Raw genomic sequence first — 15,357 nt, 5'->3', positions numbered from 1 at the left:
ATTCCTGAAAGACAAAAGCAGAGCTAAACAAATGAAAAGACCATGCTTGATGTTCATTTGGATGACACAACAAAAAAAAAAATCAAGTATCCTTCTAGTTCATATGTATGTAATGTAATTCTCCAAAAATATATATAAATGAGATTTGTTCTAAAGCTAGACAAGTTGGCTCTAAAATTCATATAGAAAAATATACAAAATTAACTGATAAGCTCCTTATAAAGAGGAGCCAAGAGGGAAGTGATTTGGTCTTCTCTACATCAAAACATTGAATATGAGTAAACAACTAGACAATTAAAACAGAATAGAAAGTTTAAAGGTAAATCCAGCTACATATAAAAATGTAAAATATAATTAATTGAAATAGTGTCTCACATCTGTGAGAACAGGATGGACTTTTTAATAAACAATATTGTGACAACTGGAGATTCATTTGGAAGAAGACACAATTGCAGCCCACACCTCACACCAAACACCAGGATAAACCCTGTGTGAATCAGAAACCCAAGAAATGAAAAAATGAATGATGTACACGTATTGAAATACCACTCCATATCCCAGAAATGCATACATTATGTGTCAACTAAAGATAAAAGGGGGAATTTCTTAATATAGAAAATTTAAATATAAAAGAAATTAAGTCCTACAAGTTCTAGAATAAAATATCAGTGAATCCCTTTATAATCTGGGTGTGAGTAAAGCCTTTCCAAATAAAACTCAAAATCCAGGGGAGGAAAAAAAGAGTTTGGAGAAAAATAAGCTTTTACATGTGAAAAATAATAAGGTAAAAGGTAAATGCCAATTTAGGAGAAAACACTTGCAACACGTATCCGAGATAAAAAGTTAATCTCCCAAACATACAAGGAACTCTCAGGGCAAGAGGGCATGTACTTATGTTGCAAATGTTTACTGAGAACCTACTTAATGTAAAGCCCTTCAGCTGAATCTGAGACACGTTATAATGCTACACAAGCACATTTCCATTCAAAGTAAGAAAATCCTGCTGAAGGCTTCTCCACCTCAGTAGCATCCCCTTTGGCAGATAAGGGCTACTGCTATACTGATTTCCTGCACGTGTTTTTCATTTTGCTATTTGCCTTCTTGAAAATCCTGGAATGCAAAATAACCCACATAAAGGACGATAAAAATCCTTTGATATTCTAAAATAGGAAAAATATTCCTATTCATTACAATATTTATTTGAAATTTTAGAAAATGTAGTTACTTAAGATATTTTTTTAAACTATCAGGTTCTATTTTTAAAAGTAACTTCCAGCGCTATCTTTTGTTTGCGTCCATTAATGCAGGCACTTATGTGTTTATTTAACTCTGATTCTAATTTGAAATCTCTAATATGACAGTAATTGCATTGTCTTCAATCAATATTTGGCTCTCCATTTCACCTCACTCATAGCTCTAACTACAGCTGCCTAAGAATTCTGAGCTTCCTGTCACCCATTATTTCCTACTCAAACATACAGAGTTTAAGTTTGTTCAATATTCTGTTTAATAATTTTTGTTTAAACAAGACTATTTATTTGCACTGGAGCAAAGTTGTTGTGTTTTTTTTTCTCCTAATATGTTATTCTTATTGTCATAAAGAGAGAGAACAAGAGTGGTTTATGTTTCCCATCTGACAAGAGAACTATACCTTCTTTTGTATTATTTACACAATAATGATCAAGGCCCAGGGCATTTCCTGGGGATTAATGGCTGACTGGGAGATTGAAGACCATTAACCTTAGGCAGTCATTAATTTTCTCAGAAAACCTGGTTGAAGTCATTATTTCTATTATAAGATCAATAACATACATCCCTCACCACCACCACCAAAAAAAAAAACCATTGGAAATAACTTTTCTCTGGAATTTTTCTTAAGTACATTCAACCTGTACGTTATATTTTAAGAAAAATGTCACTAAAATTCTGAACAACTTAATAAGTAACAAGACATACCTCATCACTTAGACATCAATGTCATGAACATTTGTGATTGTTTTCTGTCTGCCCTCCTAAGCTTGACTTAGAAGTCGAGCTAAAAATAAAGTGTCTCTCTCTCTCACTCACTCACTCACTCTCGCTCTCTCTCTTGCTCTCAACTCTGCCCCCACTCTTTCCCCCACCCTTGTTCCCTCCCTCTTTCCTAAGGGCTTCAGTATGCCAAGGTGTAAATCTGCAAAAGCAGCATGTGGTAGGTCACACCATATTGTTGGAGAGCAGGTTGAGCTATGAATCTACAGTGTTTTTATTAGTGGCATTTTCTCTGAAATAAATGTCAGAAAGAGCTACTTTTTCTGAGCAACTTAATTGAAATGAATCTAAAAAACTAGAATTTACATGATTCAATAAGGTGTCATTTGTCTGACACTGCTTTAATGCTCCAAATACTGAGCTTGGCAAGAGGAGAACCTGGACCCAAACAGTATCTCAGAAATCAAAGAGCTCCAAAAGAGCAGCAGGAACCTTTGAGGCCGTGAAAGAAGGAAGAGAACGTACAAAATAAACATTAAAGAGCCTCAGGAAATGTGTTTGTTTGTGAAAGCATGTGGTTAGGGCAGTGCCACATCAAACAGGGGAGAGCTCTCTTCATGGATTCTCCAGTTTTCAGACATATTTGTCAATATAATTTTCCTCATCTTTAAAATGGAGATAATGTGAACTACATTCCAATCTTCAATTCAAGGGCAAGACATCATGTGATATAGTAAGAATGGCTGCTCATCTAGGATGCACCGTAGATAGCACATAAGAAGTGATATGAAATGGGAGTCTCTACCTACCTTCTTTTCATTGATCTTATTTACGACTCAGTCACTTCTTACCCTTGAAATAACAAGCAGAGATATTGACATCTTCTCCCCATCAAGGTGTTTATATCACTTTCTTGTATATCCACTGGAGACTGTAGTTTTATGCATTGAAAACTTCCCATCCTTCCTTCTTTCATCTCTTCTCCTCCCACCCCTACTACCGCCACCACCATCAGTATATTCCACGCACAGGTAGGGAGAAAGAGTGAGTCATGAAAACAAAAGAAGAAAATCTTAGAGAAGGAAAAATAAAAGTAATTGATTGGTGCTCAAGAACACCCGGGGTTAGTGGACATCCATTCTTCCCACAATTAAGGGCAAACCAGAGTAAATGATTATGTTGATGAGAAATACACAAGTAAATTTAAAATAATCCGTATCTCCGAGAAGCTCGCCATCTATTAAGGGAAATAAAATATGTAAGAGACTCAAAGAAATATTTTCTCTCATTCCATTCGTTGTCTTTTCCTCTGTGGTTTCCTTTGCTGTACAGAAGCTTTTTGGTTTGATGTAGTGTCACTTGTTTTTTGGTTTTGTTGCCTGTGTCATATCCATGAAATCATTGCCAAGACCAATGTCATGAAGCTATCCCTTAAATTTTCGTCTGGGATTTTTATAGTTTCAGGTCTTAATTTTAATTCTTTTTTCCATTTTGAGTTGATTAGGATGTATGGTGAGGCCAAGGAGGGCAGATCATGAGGTTAGGAGATTGAGACCATCCTGGCTAACATGGTGAAACCCCGCCTCTACTAAAAATATAAAAAATTAGCCTGGCGTGGTGGCATGTGCCTGTAGTCCCAGCTACTCGGGAGGCTGAGGCAGGAGAATCGCTTGAACCCAGGAGGCAGAGGTTGCATTGAGCTGAGATTGTGCCACTGCACTCCAGCCTGGGTGACAGAGTGAGACTCCATCTCAAAAAAAAAAAAAAAAAAAAAAGATAAGCATCTAATATCATCCTTTTGTGTGTGGAAGAAACTATCCTCTTTCCTTTGTGTATCTTTAGTACTGTTGCCAATGATCAGTTGACTGTGTATGCATAGGTGTACTTTTGGTTCTGTATTCTGTTCCTCTGGTTGATATGCCTCTCTTTATGCAGTGCCATAGTGTTTTGATTACTATAACTTTGTAACGTATTTTGAAAGCAGGTTAACAGGATGCCTCCAGCTTTGTTCTTTCTCAAGATTAGCTTAGCTATTTATAGTCTTTTATTATTTATTCCATTTGTTATTATTATTCCTGAAGTATTATTATTGTTACAATAGTATCAAAATAGAAAACCAAACAAATAAAAGATGACCATAAATGAACCACAGATTAATGTGTCATGAGCCAAGAATTATGATTAATATGATTTTATGTTCCTGAGACTTAAAAAATAATAATACAGTTTCTTCAAGAGACAAACTTCATAGAGAATGTCAGCATCTCCTGAGGGATATAACTTTATAAAGCAGAAAGAAATGGGCTTGGGATACAAATAAACCTGGCCTTCAATTACAACTCTTTTGCTTACAAACTGAGTGACACAGAGTCACCCATTTCACTTATTTGAGCTTTCGTTTTCTCATCTGGCAAATGGGAATAGTACTTACCTTGCAGTATATTATGAGACATAGATGATATAAGGCTTCTGACAGATACTAGATGCTTGATAAAAGGTAGCTGTAATAGGTGATTGATTAAAAGTGTACAGAAAGAGAAGAAAAAGATTACTCCAAAGCTTTGACCCCAGTCAGGTGACTATAAAAATAATAATGCTATAAATGGAAATATAAAAATCAGGGAGTATGAGCAGATTTTAGGAGTGGGATTTTTCTATGTTAGCAGTTTTTATTTTACATTTTATATGTAAGTCCCATGCCATCACTAAAGCTAACTTATAGGATAGAGACTTTCTCTCTGATATCCTGCTACATTTAGGCCTTGTGATGACTCCATTTCCTCATCATTGCTGCTGCTGTTGTTTATTTTCACTTGTTTTTGTTGTTTATTTCACAATAATATGTTATGGGCAAAATGAAATATAGATAAGGATTTAGCCTAGCTAGGTCCTGAAAACTCAGAGTAAATGATGTCTCAAATGCTTAACACCATACCCAGCACTAACCAAAAAGTACAATTGTTTGTAACCTACATGTATAATTCAGTACACAAGAATTTCTTAAAGATGGTCATTTCTAAAGTTCATATATAATTCACCAGCATAACAAAGTTAACAACCTAAACAGCCAGCTAGACTGGGTAATTGTAGAAATCTTCTAGGAAAATGTATTATGCCTTTTGGAATGAAGTTGGGTATTAGGCAGATAGATTTTCAGCACTAAGTTATAGTGATTGTTGTATCTGTTAGAAAGAACATGAAGTTAAGATTCAATTAATAAAGTTTGAAAATGTAGGGCACTGTAGTTTTTTTAGGGGTGCAAAATTTCAAGTTAAAATGTAAATATTAAATCAAAATGATGTTTTCTTTCCAATTTAAAGCATACTAATTCTAATTTTGTTATGTGACCTTGTATGACCCATGAAATGTGTGTAAGTCATGAACTGTCATTTAAGAGTAAGAAGAAAATGAGACTACTCATCAACTGCATTGTATCCAGCACCAAAATCTTCCTGATGGAGTAAGATAAACATCCATTCAGCTACCTTAATTTTTTAAGAGTACCAAATGACATGACTTAATTTTACATGTCAAAATATGGGCAAACCACTGGGCATGGTGGCACACACCTGTAGTCCAAGCTACTTGGGACACTGAGGCAGAAGGATCACTTGAGCCCAGAAGTTCAGGCTGCAGTGAGCTAAGCTATGATCATACCAATGCACTTCAGCCTGAGCAACATAGCAAGACCCCATCTCTAAAAATAAATGAATAAATAAACAGGCAAACCATTAAAGGACTTTGATGGTCATCAGTTAGCTAAAGTAAGCAACACTTTTAATAGTGTTATCTAAGTCAATTAAAAAGCAACAGAGAACTAAAGCAACTACAATAGTGGTATAAGGGGTATAACACTTAAACACTTAACACAAACATCATTCCAGACCAATTAAATCAGAATCTCAGAGACAAGTTCTTATTTAAAAGCTCTCCACATGATTTTAATACATGCAGCAATGGTTAGGTCTACAAACTTGCATAAAAAAAATAGATACTCAGAAATTTATGCTTCTTGCCAAGACAAAGTAACAAAGACCATATATACTGGTTATACTCCTGAAACAACTAAATCAACAAAATTTATCAAACAATAATTTTCAAAACATTAAAATTCATGCTACAAAAAACATTGATCTCTGAGAAATGGGAATAATGAACAAAGTGAGTCCTATGATTGCCTAGCTGTTATCTAAAAAGAGTTTCCAGGCCATGACACAAGAAAGAAAAACATAGGCAGAGTCCAGTAGTCACCCTGAGTAGAGAAGATGTAGCTGGGAGCCTATGGATACCACAGCAAGTAGACTCTGTAAAACACAGATACAGAGAGGAGAGAGATTCAGAGATCTGCAGTGTCCACATCAAGTCTTCAACTAAGTACTAACCAGCTTATGCATGTGGGAAAAATAACTGAGACCAGGAAAATAACCACCCAAAAGGATAATAGGGAACAACACTGAGAGTTCACACAGAAGAATAGCTCCTATTCTCATCAACAAAGTCTAAAACCTCATCATTCCAAAAGCATTGTATAAAGTACATAGAAGGGTTTTGTACCAATATAGTACTAGGGAAATATTAGCCCTTAGACTCAATTCTACTTTGATCCCAATTCAAAAAAAGACCTACTAAAATCAAACTGTTTCCAAGTAACTTAAGTGCTTCAAACAACAAAATTTGAGAAGATTTGTTGAAATACAAGAATACCCAGAACACAAAGCAAAATTCACAATGTCTGCCATTTAATCAAAAATTATTAGACATGCAAAAAAGCAGGAAAATATGAACAATAATGAGAAAAAGTAATCAATCAAAATTGACTCAGAAATTATATAGATTATAGAATTAGTGAAAATGGATGTTTATACAATTATTATAACTATATTTCATATGTTCAAACAACAAGAAGTAAAATTGAACATGTTAAGCAGAATTATGAAAAATAAAAACGTAACACAAATTTCTAAACATCTAGAAATAAAAAATTAGAATGTTCAAGAAGAAAAATACACTCTATGAAATTAATGGCAGATTATTCATTGCAGGAGAAAATATTAGTTCATTTGAAGACAATGGAAATTATCCCATATAAAACACAATGACTAAAAAAGATTTAACAGAGTCATCAGTGAGCTAAGTGACAAATTCAACTTGTCTAATATGCATGTAACTGGAGTTCTTAAAGAAAAAAAAGGTCAAGGTAATATTTGAAAAGATAATGGCCAAAATATTTTCAATTTAATGAAGTACAAAAGTCCACAGATCTGAGATGCTCAATGAACTCTAAGCACACACACACAAAAATAAACAAATAAAAAGAAACCAAGTCACAACATGATCAAACTGCTTAAAATGATGATGATAGAGAGAAAAACATCTTAAAAGTAGCCATAAGGAAAAAAACATTACATACAAAGGAACATCAGTTGTCCTGAGTGGGGTAGGGAGGAACAAACATTAGGATGGCATTAGATTTTCATCAGAAACAATGTAATGCAGATGACAGTAGAGAAATATAAAGTACTGAAAAAAAATCAAATGATAATCTTTTACACAGCAAAAATATTTTTCAAAAACAAACTACTTTTCGAAGCATACAAAAACTGAAATAATTCATCACTAACAGAGCTTAAATACAAGAAATGACATAAAAAGTCCTTCAGCCAGAAGAAAAATAACAAATGGAAATAATAATCTGTGCTCAAATTAAAAGCACCAAAAATGGTAACTACATGTTTTTAAAGTGATTTTTATTACTAATTAAGTATCTTTAAAAGATACGTGACTATATGAAGAAAAAATAATAATATTTTGGGGGGTTTATAACATATGTAGAAATAAAATGTATGACAACAGTGGTGCAAAGGCTTGGAGGAGAAAATGGAAGTATACTGTGGTAATATTTTTATAAAAATATGAAGCAGTATATTACCAGAAGGTAGAGTGTAATAAGTTAAAGATATTTTCTATAAACACCAAAGCTATCACTAAAATTACACAGCAAAGTGTTATAACTAATAAGCCAACAATGAATATAAAATGGAAGCATAAAGTAGTCAATTATTTAAAAACGGGAAAAGATAAGAAATAGAAAATTAAAAAAAAGAGAAAAAGAAAACAGAAAAAGAATAGAGAAAAAAATAGCAAGAGAGTGAATTTAGACTCATTGTATCTAATATCACATTAAATGTAAATGGTCTAAACACCACAGTGAAAGGCAGAGATTCTCAGATTGAATTTAAGAAATAAAAGGCAAGACCCAACTCTATATGCTGCTACAGAAGAAAAAAGTTTTAATATAAAACACAAATTAACTAAAAGTAAATGAATGGAAAAAGATATACCACGCTAACCCTATGAAAAGAAAGATGAAATGGCTATATTAAAATAGGATAAAGTAGATTTCAGAAAATAGATTATTATTGAGAATGAAAAGGTCATTTCATATGATAAAGAGGCAGAGCATCAAAACACATGAAACAAAAGCTGATCAAAGTACAACAGAAAAGAGGCAAATTCAGAATTATAGTCAGATACTTCAAAAATCCCTGTTCAGTTATTGATAAAACCAGTAAACAGAAAATCAGTAAGAATATGAGTTGAACACCGTCAATCAACTTGACCTAATTGATATTTATAGAATAATCCATCCCACAATACTAAACTGTAATATATATTCTTCCCAAGTGCACATGAAACATTTTCCAAAACACACCATTTTCTGGGTCACAAAACATGCCTCCATAAATTTAAAAGGACTCAAACCATGCGAAGTATGTACTATGAGCACAATAAATTAGATTATAAATCAAAAACAGAAAAAAATCTAGAAAATCCTCAAGTACATTGAAACTAAACAACATTCTTTTAAATGATCCATGAATAAAAGAAAAGAAATAGAAAATTTCTATTTGTGTGGGACTGAATTAAAGAGAAATCACACATTCTAAATTTTGTGAGATGCAGTTAAAACAATATTTGGAGGTAAATCCATAACACTGAACATCCATATGAGAACAGTGGAAAGGTCTCAAATCAATGACCTCAACTTGTACCTTAAGAAAGTAGAAACAGGAGCTGGGCACAGTGGCTCGCACTTGTAATCCCAGTACTCAGAAGGCTGAGGTTGGATGATTGCTTGAGGCCAGGGATTTGAGACCATTGTGGGCAATGGAGAGAGATCCTGTCTCTACAAAGAGAAGAAGAAACTTAGCCAGGCATGGTGGCATGTGCCTATTGTATCAGCTACTTGGGAGGCTAAGGCAGGAGGATTGCTTGAGTCCAGGAGTTCAAGGCAGCAGTGAGCCATATCACTCCACTGCACTTCAGCCTGGGTAACACAGTGAGACCCCATTTCAAAAAAAAAAAAAAAAAATGAATAAGAGCTCAGGTGGACGGGTGCGGAGATGCTTCTGGAAAGAACGCTGGGATGGCTGGACAGGGAGAACCCCAGATCCAGTTCAAACTTGTATTGGTTGGTGATGGTGGTACTGGGAAAACGACCTTCGTGAAACGTCATTTGACTGGTGAATTTGAGAAGTGTATAGCCACCTTAGGTGTCGAGGTTCATCCTCTAGTGTTCCACACCAACAGAGGACCTATTAAGTTCAATGTATGGGACACAACCAGCCAGGAGAAATTCGGTGGACTGAGAGATGGCTATTATATCCAAGCCCAGTGTGCCATTATAATGTTTGATGTAACATCAAGAGTTACTTACAAGAATGTGCCTACCTGGCATAGAGATCAGGTGCGAGCATGTGAAAACATCTCCATCGTGTTGTGTGGCAACAAAGTGGATATTAAGAACAGGAAAGGGAAGGCAAAATCCATTGTCTTCCACCAAAAGAACAATCTTCAGTACTACAACATTTCTGCCAAAAGTAACTACAACCTTGAAAAGCCCTTCCTCTGGCTTGCTAGGAAGCTCATTGGAGACCCTAACTTGGAATTTGTTGCCATGTCTGCTCTCCCCACCGGAGGTTGTCATGGACCCAGCTTTGGCAGTACAGTATGAGCATGACTTAGAGGTTGCTCAGATAACTGCTCTCCCGGATTAGGATAATGACCTGTGAGAATGAAGCTGGAGCCCAGTGTCAGAAGTCTTAGTTTTATAGGCAGTTGTCCTGTGATGTCAGCGGTGCAGCGTGCGTGCCACCTCATTGTTATCTAGCTAAGCGGAACATGTGCTTCATCTGTGGGATGCTGAAGGAGATGAGTGGGCTTTGGAGTGAATGTGGCAGTTTAAAAAATACCTTCATTGTTTGGACCTGCATATTTAGCTGTTTTGGAATGCAGTTGATTCCTAGAGTTTCAAATATAAGACTGCTACAGTCGGCCGGGCGCAGTGGCTCACGCTTGTAATCCCAGCACTTTGGGAGGCTGAGGCAGGCTGATCACGAGGTCAGGAGATCGAGACCATCCTGGTCAACATGGTGAAACTCCGTCTCTACTGAAAATACAAAAACTAGCCAGGCGTGGTGGTACAGGCCTGTAATCCCAGCTACTCAGGAGGCTGAGGCAGGAGAATCACTTGAACCAGGGAGTCAAAGGTTGCAGTGAGTGGAGATCATGCCACAGCACTCCAGCCTGGTGACAGAGTGGGACTCCATCCCTCCCCCCAAAAAAAAGACTGCTACAGTCACATCACAATATTCAGTGGTGAAATCTTGTTTGTTACTGTCATTCCCATTCGTTTATCAAAATAAAGTTATATTTAAAATATCTTAAAAAAAAGGAATAAGAAAACAGAAAAGAAACTAGAAGCCAAAGAACAAATTAAAACCAAAGTAGAAGAAGATAACTTATGAAAAAATCAGAGTAGATATTAATAAAGTATATAAAGTCAATGAAAAATTAATGAAACCCAATGCTACTTCTTTAAGAAGATCAATAAAATTGGTAAAGCTGTAGCCAAGCCAATCAGAGGAAAAAAGAGAGAAGACACAAATTACCTATTGTCAGAAATAATAAAGGTAACATCACTACATATTTTACATTTTTTTAAAAAATAAGAAAATATTATAATGAACATTATGCCAATAAATTTGACAATTTAGAAGAAATAGGTGAATTTCTTGAAAGACACAAACTACCAATTTCATCCAAGTATAAATAGATAATCTAAATAGCCTATTAAATAAATTAAATTTGTAATTTAACCACCCCCCCCAAACAACAACAACAAAAAAAAACACCTCCAGGCCCAATGACTTTGCTGGAGAATTCTACCAAACATTTAAGGAACAAATGATGCCAATTCTACAAAAACTGTTACAGAAAATTGAAGAAGATGAAATATTTTCTACCTTCTTTCATGAGGCCAGAAGCTTTGGGAATATGAAAAACAAATAGACATTACATATAAGATGATACAACATGGCTGAATAGGATTCATGCACAAAAAGCAAGACTGTTTTAACATTCAAAAATTAATCAATGTAATTCACCATATTAACAGCCTAAAAAGAAAAATCATATGATCATCTCAACAAATGCAGGAAGAGCATTTGACAAAATTCAGTGTTTCTGCTAAAAACTCTTAGCAAAGCGAGGATAGAAGAGAACTTCCTCAATCTGATAGATAGCATCTATTTTAAAAACTTAAAGCTAATATCATATTTAATGGAGACTGACTGATTGCTTTTTCCTTACGAACAGGAAAAAGGCAATGATGCCTTTTCTCACCATGTTCATACAATATTGGACTGGAAAGTTCTGGCTAGTTCAATAAGACAAGAAAAAGAAATAAAGGGCATCTAAACTAGAAAGAAACTGCCTTTGTTTCCTGGCAAAATCATCCTCTATGTAAAAAATTGCTTGAAAATTACCAAAGAAATAACTACTGTTGCTAATAAGTGACTTTAGCAAGATTAATCAGTTTTATTTAGGTATTCTAGAAATGATTAGAAATTAAAATTTTTTAAACAATACAATTTACAATATGCAAAAAAGGAATTTTCATCCATACCTCATACAAAACACAAAAATTAACTCAAAATGGATTATAGTCCTAACTGTAAAACTGAAAAACATAAAACTTCTAGAAAAAAAAATTTCATAGTCTTGGGTTAGGGAAAGATTTCTTAGGTATGACAGCAAAAACACAATACATAAAAGAAGAAATTGATAAATTACACTTCATCAAAATTAAGAGCTTCCATTCTTCAAAAAAAATTTCTAAGAGAAAGCAAAGACAAGCTACAGGTTGGGAGAAAATGTGTGCAAATTATATATATGATAAAGAACTTATGTCTATATAAAGAACTCTCAAAATTCAATAATGAGAAACCAAACAACCCAATAAAAAAAATGGGAGGAGGCAAAAGATTTTACCAGAAGCTTCTCCAAAGAAGACATACAGAAGGTAAATAAACATAGGAAAATGTTCTCAAAATCATTAGTCATTAGGGCAATGCAAATTGAAAGCACAATGAGATACCACTATGTAGGCTACCACACACCTGTAAGAATGCCTAAAATTAGTACCACTGGCCACGTGTTATCAAAGATAACATGGAACTGTCATACCATTATAGTGGGTATGGAAAATGGTACAACCACTTTGGGAAACTGGCAATTTTTTTAAAAGACAAACCTTTTTTATGATATGATCCACTTATTTCAACAGATGATCCAGCCATTCTACTTATAAATATTTACCCAAAAGAAATAAAGGTATATACCTTGTATATAAATATTAATAGCAGATCGATTTGTAATAGTCAGAAATTATAAACAACATAAATGTCCACTAATACCTCAATGGATTTTTTAAGTTGTTATGGACTGAATGTTTGTGTCTGCCTAAAATTCATACATTAAAGCTCTAGTCCCCAGTGTGACGGTATTTGGAGATGGAACCTTTGAGAGGTAATTAGAGTTAGATTAGATCATGTGAGTGGGGCCCTCACAATGTGATGAGTGGCCTTATAAAAAGAGGAAACTCTCTGTGTGCATGCACAGAGGAAAGGCCATATGAAGATATAGTGAGAAGGCAACTGCAAGCCAGGAAGAGAGACCTCATCAGAAATTGAATCATCTGATACCTTGATCTTGGACTTCCCAGCCTTCAAACTGTGAAAAATAAATTTATGTTGGTTAAGCCACCTAGTCTATTGGCATTTTGTTGTGCCAGCCCAAGCTAACTAATACATTCATACAATAGAATGTTAGAGGCCGGGCGCTGTGGCTCACACCTGTAATCCCAGCGCTTTGGGAGGCCAAGGTGGGTAGATCACGAGGTCAGGAGATCAAGATCATCCTGGCTAACACAGTGAAACCCCTTCTCTACTAAAAATACAAAAAAAAATTAGCTGGGCGTGGTGGCGGGCGCCTGTAGTCCCAGCTACTCTGGAGGCTGAAGCACGAGAATGGCATGAACCCAGGAGGCGGAGCTTGCAGTGAGCCGAGATCACGCCACTGCACTCCAGCCTGGGTGACAGAGCGAGACTCTGTCTCCAAAAAAAAAAAAAAAAAAAAAAGAATGTTAGTCAGCTGTAAAAAGTGTGAACTGCTGATACATACAAGAAGAAGGATGAATCTGAAAGAAACATTACACTGAATGAAAGAAGTCAGAAAAAGAGTTTACATATATGATTTCATATGTATAAAATCTTAGGAAATGCAAATTAATCTCATAGATACAAAAAGAAGATTAGTAAGTGATTGCTTGGGAATGAAAGAGACAGGAAGGAACAAGAGAGAGTGACCTCAGAGAGTCACAGCAAAAATTTGGGGGTCATGAATATATTATCTTGATTGTGATAATGGTTTCACAGGTATATACCTATGCCAAAACAAATCAAGTTGTTCACTTTAAACATATGCAGTCTATTTTATGTCAATTACACCACAATACAGTTTTTAAAAGGAAGAATAATCAGCAAAATTCTGATAGAGAATGATGAGCAGATACATCTTGCCAGACATTACAGAAAGCTAAAAATATTTTTATCTGACATAACATGTTCCAGGATTGATATATCTGTGGACTAGAACTAAAACTTTCTAAATGGAATTGCATACATTTGAGGTTTTAGGGTAAAATAAAGGTAAAATTCCTATCAATGGGAAGAAGTTGGATTATAAAATAAGTTGTAAAGCTAGTAGCATTTTCTTTTTTAAAAAAAGAAGTGATCTCTATCTTACTCTTTACTAAAAAGTAAATTCAAGTGCATAAAAAATTAAATAGGAAAAGTGAAGCAATGAAAATACTAGGAGAAAATTACAGTTTTAAAAATAATATTGAAAGGGATTCAAGACAGCTGACTAGAGGCATCTGGTACTCACAAGGTGCCATCCTGAAGGCCCAGCCCCTACCAGAATGCATCCCACCTAGGAGCCCAGTAACTCCTACACCTCCATATCTCCAAAGCCCCATTGATGTCCACTGATCATACCCAGGTACCATTGCTGGCTGCTGTCACCAGGACCAAAGACAGAGCCACTGGCAGTGACCACACCACACCCAATAGCGGGACCATCTACATTTAAAAGTGCCCTGAGGAAAATTACCCTGCTAATAGCCACCACTTATTGCTGAAGCATGTGATCCCCAGCCATCTGTTTGTGGCTGCTGCCACTAAAAGCAACCCCATCTTCACCAGAAGCAGGTGCCACCTTCACAACAGACCCACTGCCACCCTCATCTGAAGATGTATTGTACCGCATCTTCACAACACAGCCACTGCCACCCCACTCCTGAACATTCCACCAGGGGCCTGGGAAACACCCCATCCTTGCCTACCACAGCCAGCTACTGCAGACACTACCAATGAGTGTGAGAACAGACCCACCTACCCCAACTGTATACTCCTTCGCAGTGCCCAAGCACATGCCCAGTGGCCTAAGGATGAGCCCAACTAACATGCCACTACCACCACAGCTGGCATTCATCCACCAAAGCCACCTGCAGGCCCAGAAACTAACCTGCCCAGGCTGTCACAGCCACCACCAACACCAGCACAGACCACATGGAAGCCAGAGGGTAGTCCCACCACTGCTACTGCCATTGTCCATGTCATGCCCACTACCCAAGGGCTCAAGGACCTTCCCACTTGCCTGATTAACATTGCCACTGCCTCCACACCTGAGTAAGCTGCCCAGAGGTCCAAAAATCACCCACCTGGACCTGCTAACATCAGTGCCCATGACACTGCCCAGGGGCCCAATGATAGGCACACTCAGCCTGCCACTGTGACCAATGGGTCCTGAGAACTGGACCATGTGATGTCTCCATCCCCAGCAAACTTTAAACATGGCCTCCACTAAAAATTGCAACCTAATCCACTGAGAAAATCAGAGACATTACTGATGTGTTTATAGCTGAAGAAACCATATGGGGACTATACTAGTGTATACACACACAGAATCAAGCGAAAGTGCCCT

At 36.1% G+C, this 15,357-nt stretch overlaps 1 protein-coding gene across 1 annotated transcript; it reads left to right on the top strand.

Moving 5' to 3' along the window:
• The first annotated feature begins 9,397 nt into the window (after nucleotides 1-9,397).
• LOC129035363 (GTP-binding nuclear protein Ran-like) lies at nucleotides 9,398-10,298 on the top strand. Its single transcript, XM_054485684.2, has one exon. It carries the CDS (start codon nucleotides 9,398-9,400, stop codon nucleotides 9,983-9,985), a length of 588 nt encoding a protein of 195 aa, XP_054341659.1. The 3' UTR covers nucleotides 9,986-10,298.
• The last annotated feature ends 5,059 nt before the right edge of the window (nucleotides 10,299-15,357 follow it).

Source organism: Pongo pygmaeus, chromosome 3 (assembly GCF_028885625.2).
Source record: "Pongo pygmaeus isolate AG05252 chromosome 3, NHGRI_mPonPyg2-v2.0_pri, whole genome shotgun sequence".
Lineage (NCBI taxonomy): Eukaryota > Metazoa > Chordata > Mammalia > Primates > Hominidae > Pongo > Pongo pygmaeus.
The sequence above is the reverse complement of the archived record's forward strand: the minus strand, read 5'-3'. Positions and strand labels throughout refer to the sequence as shown.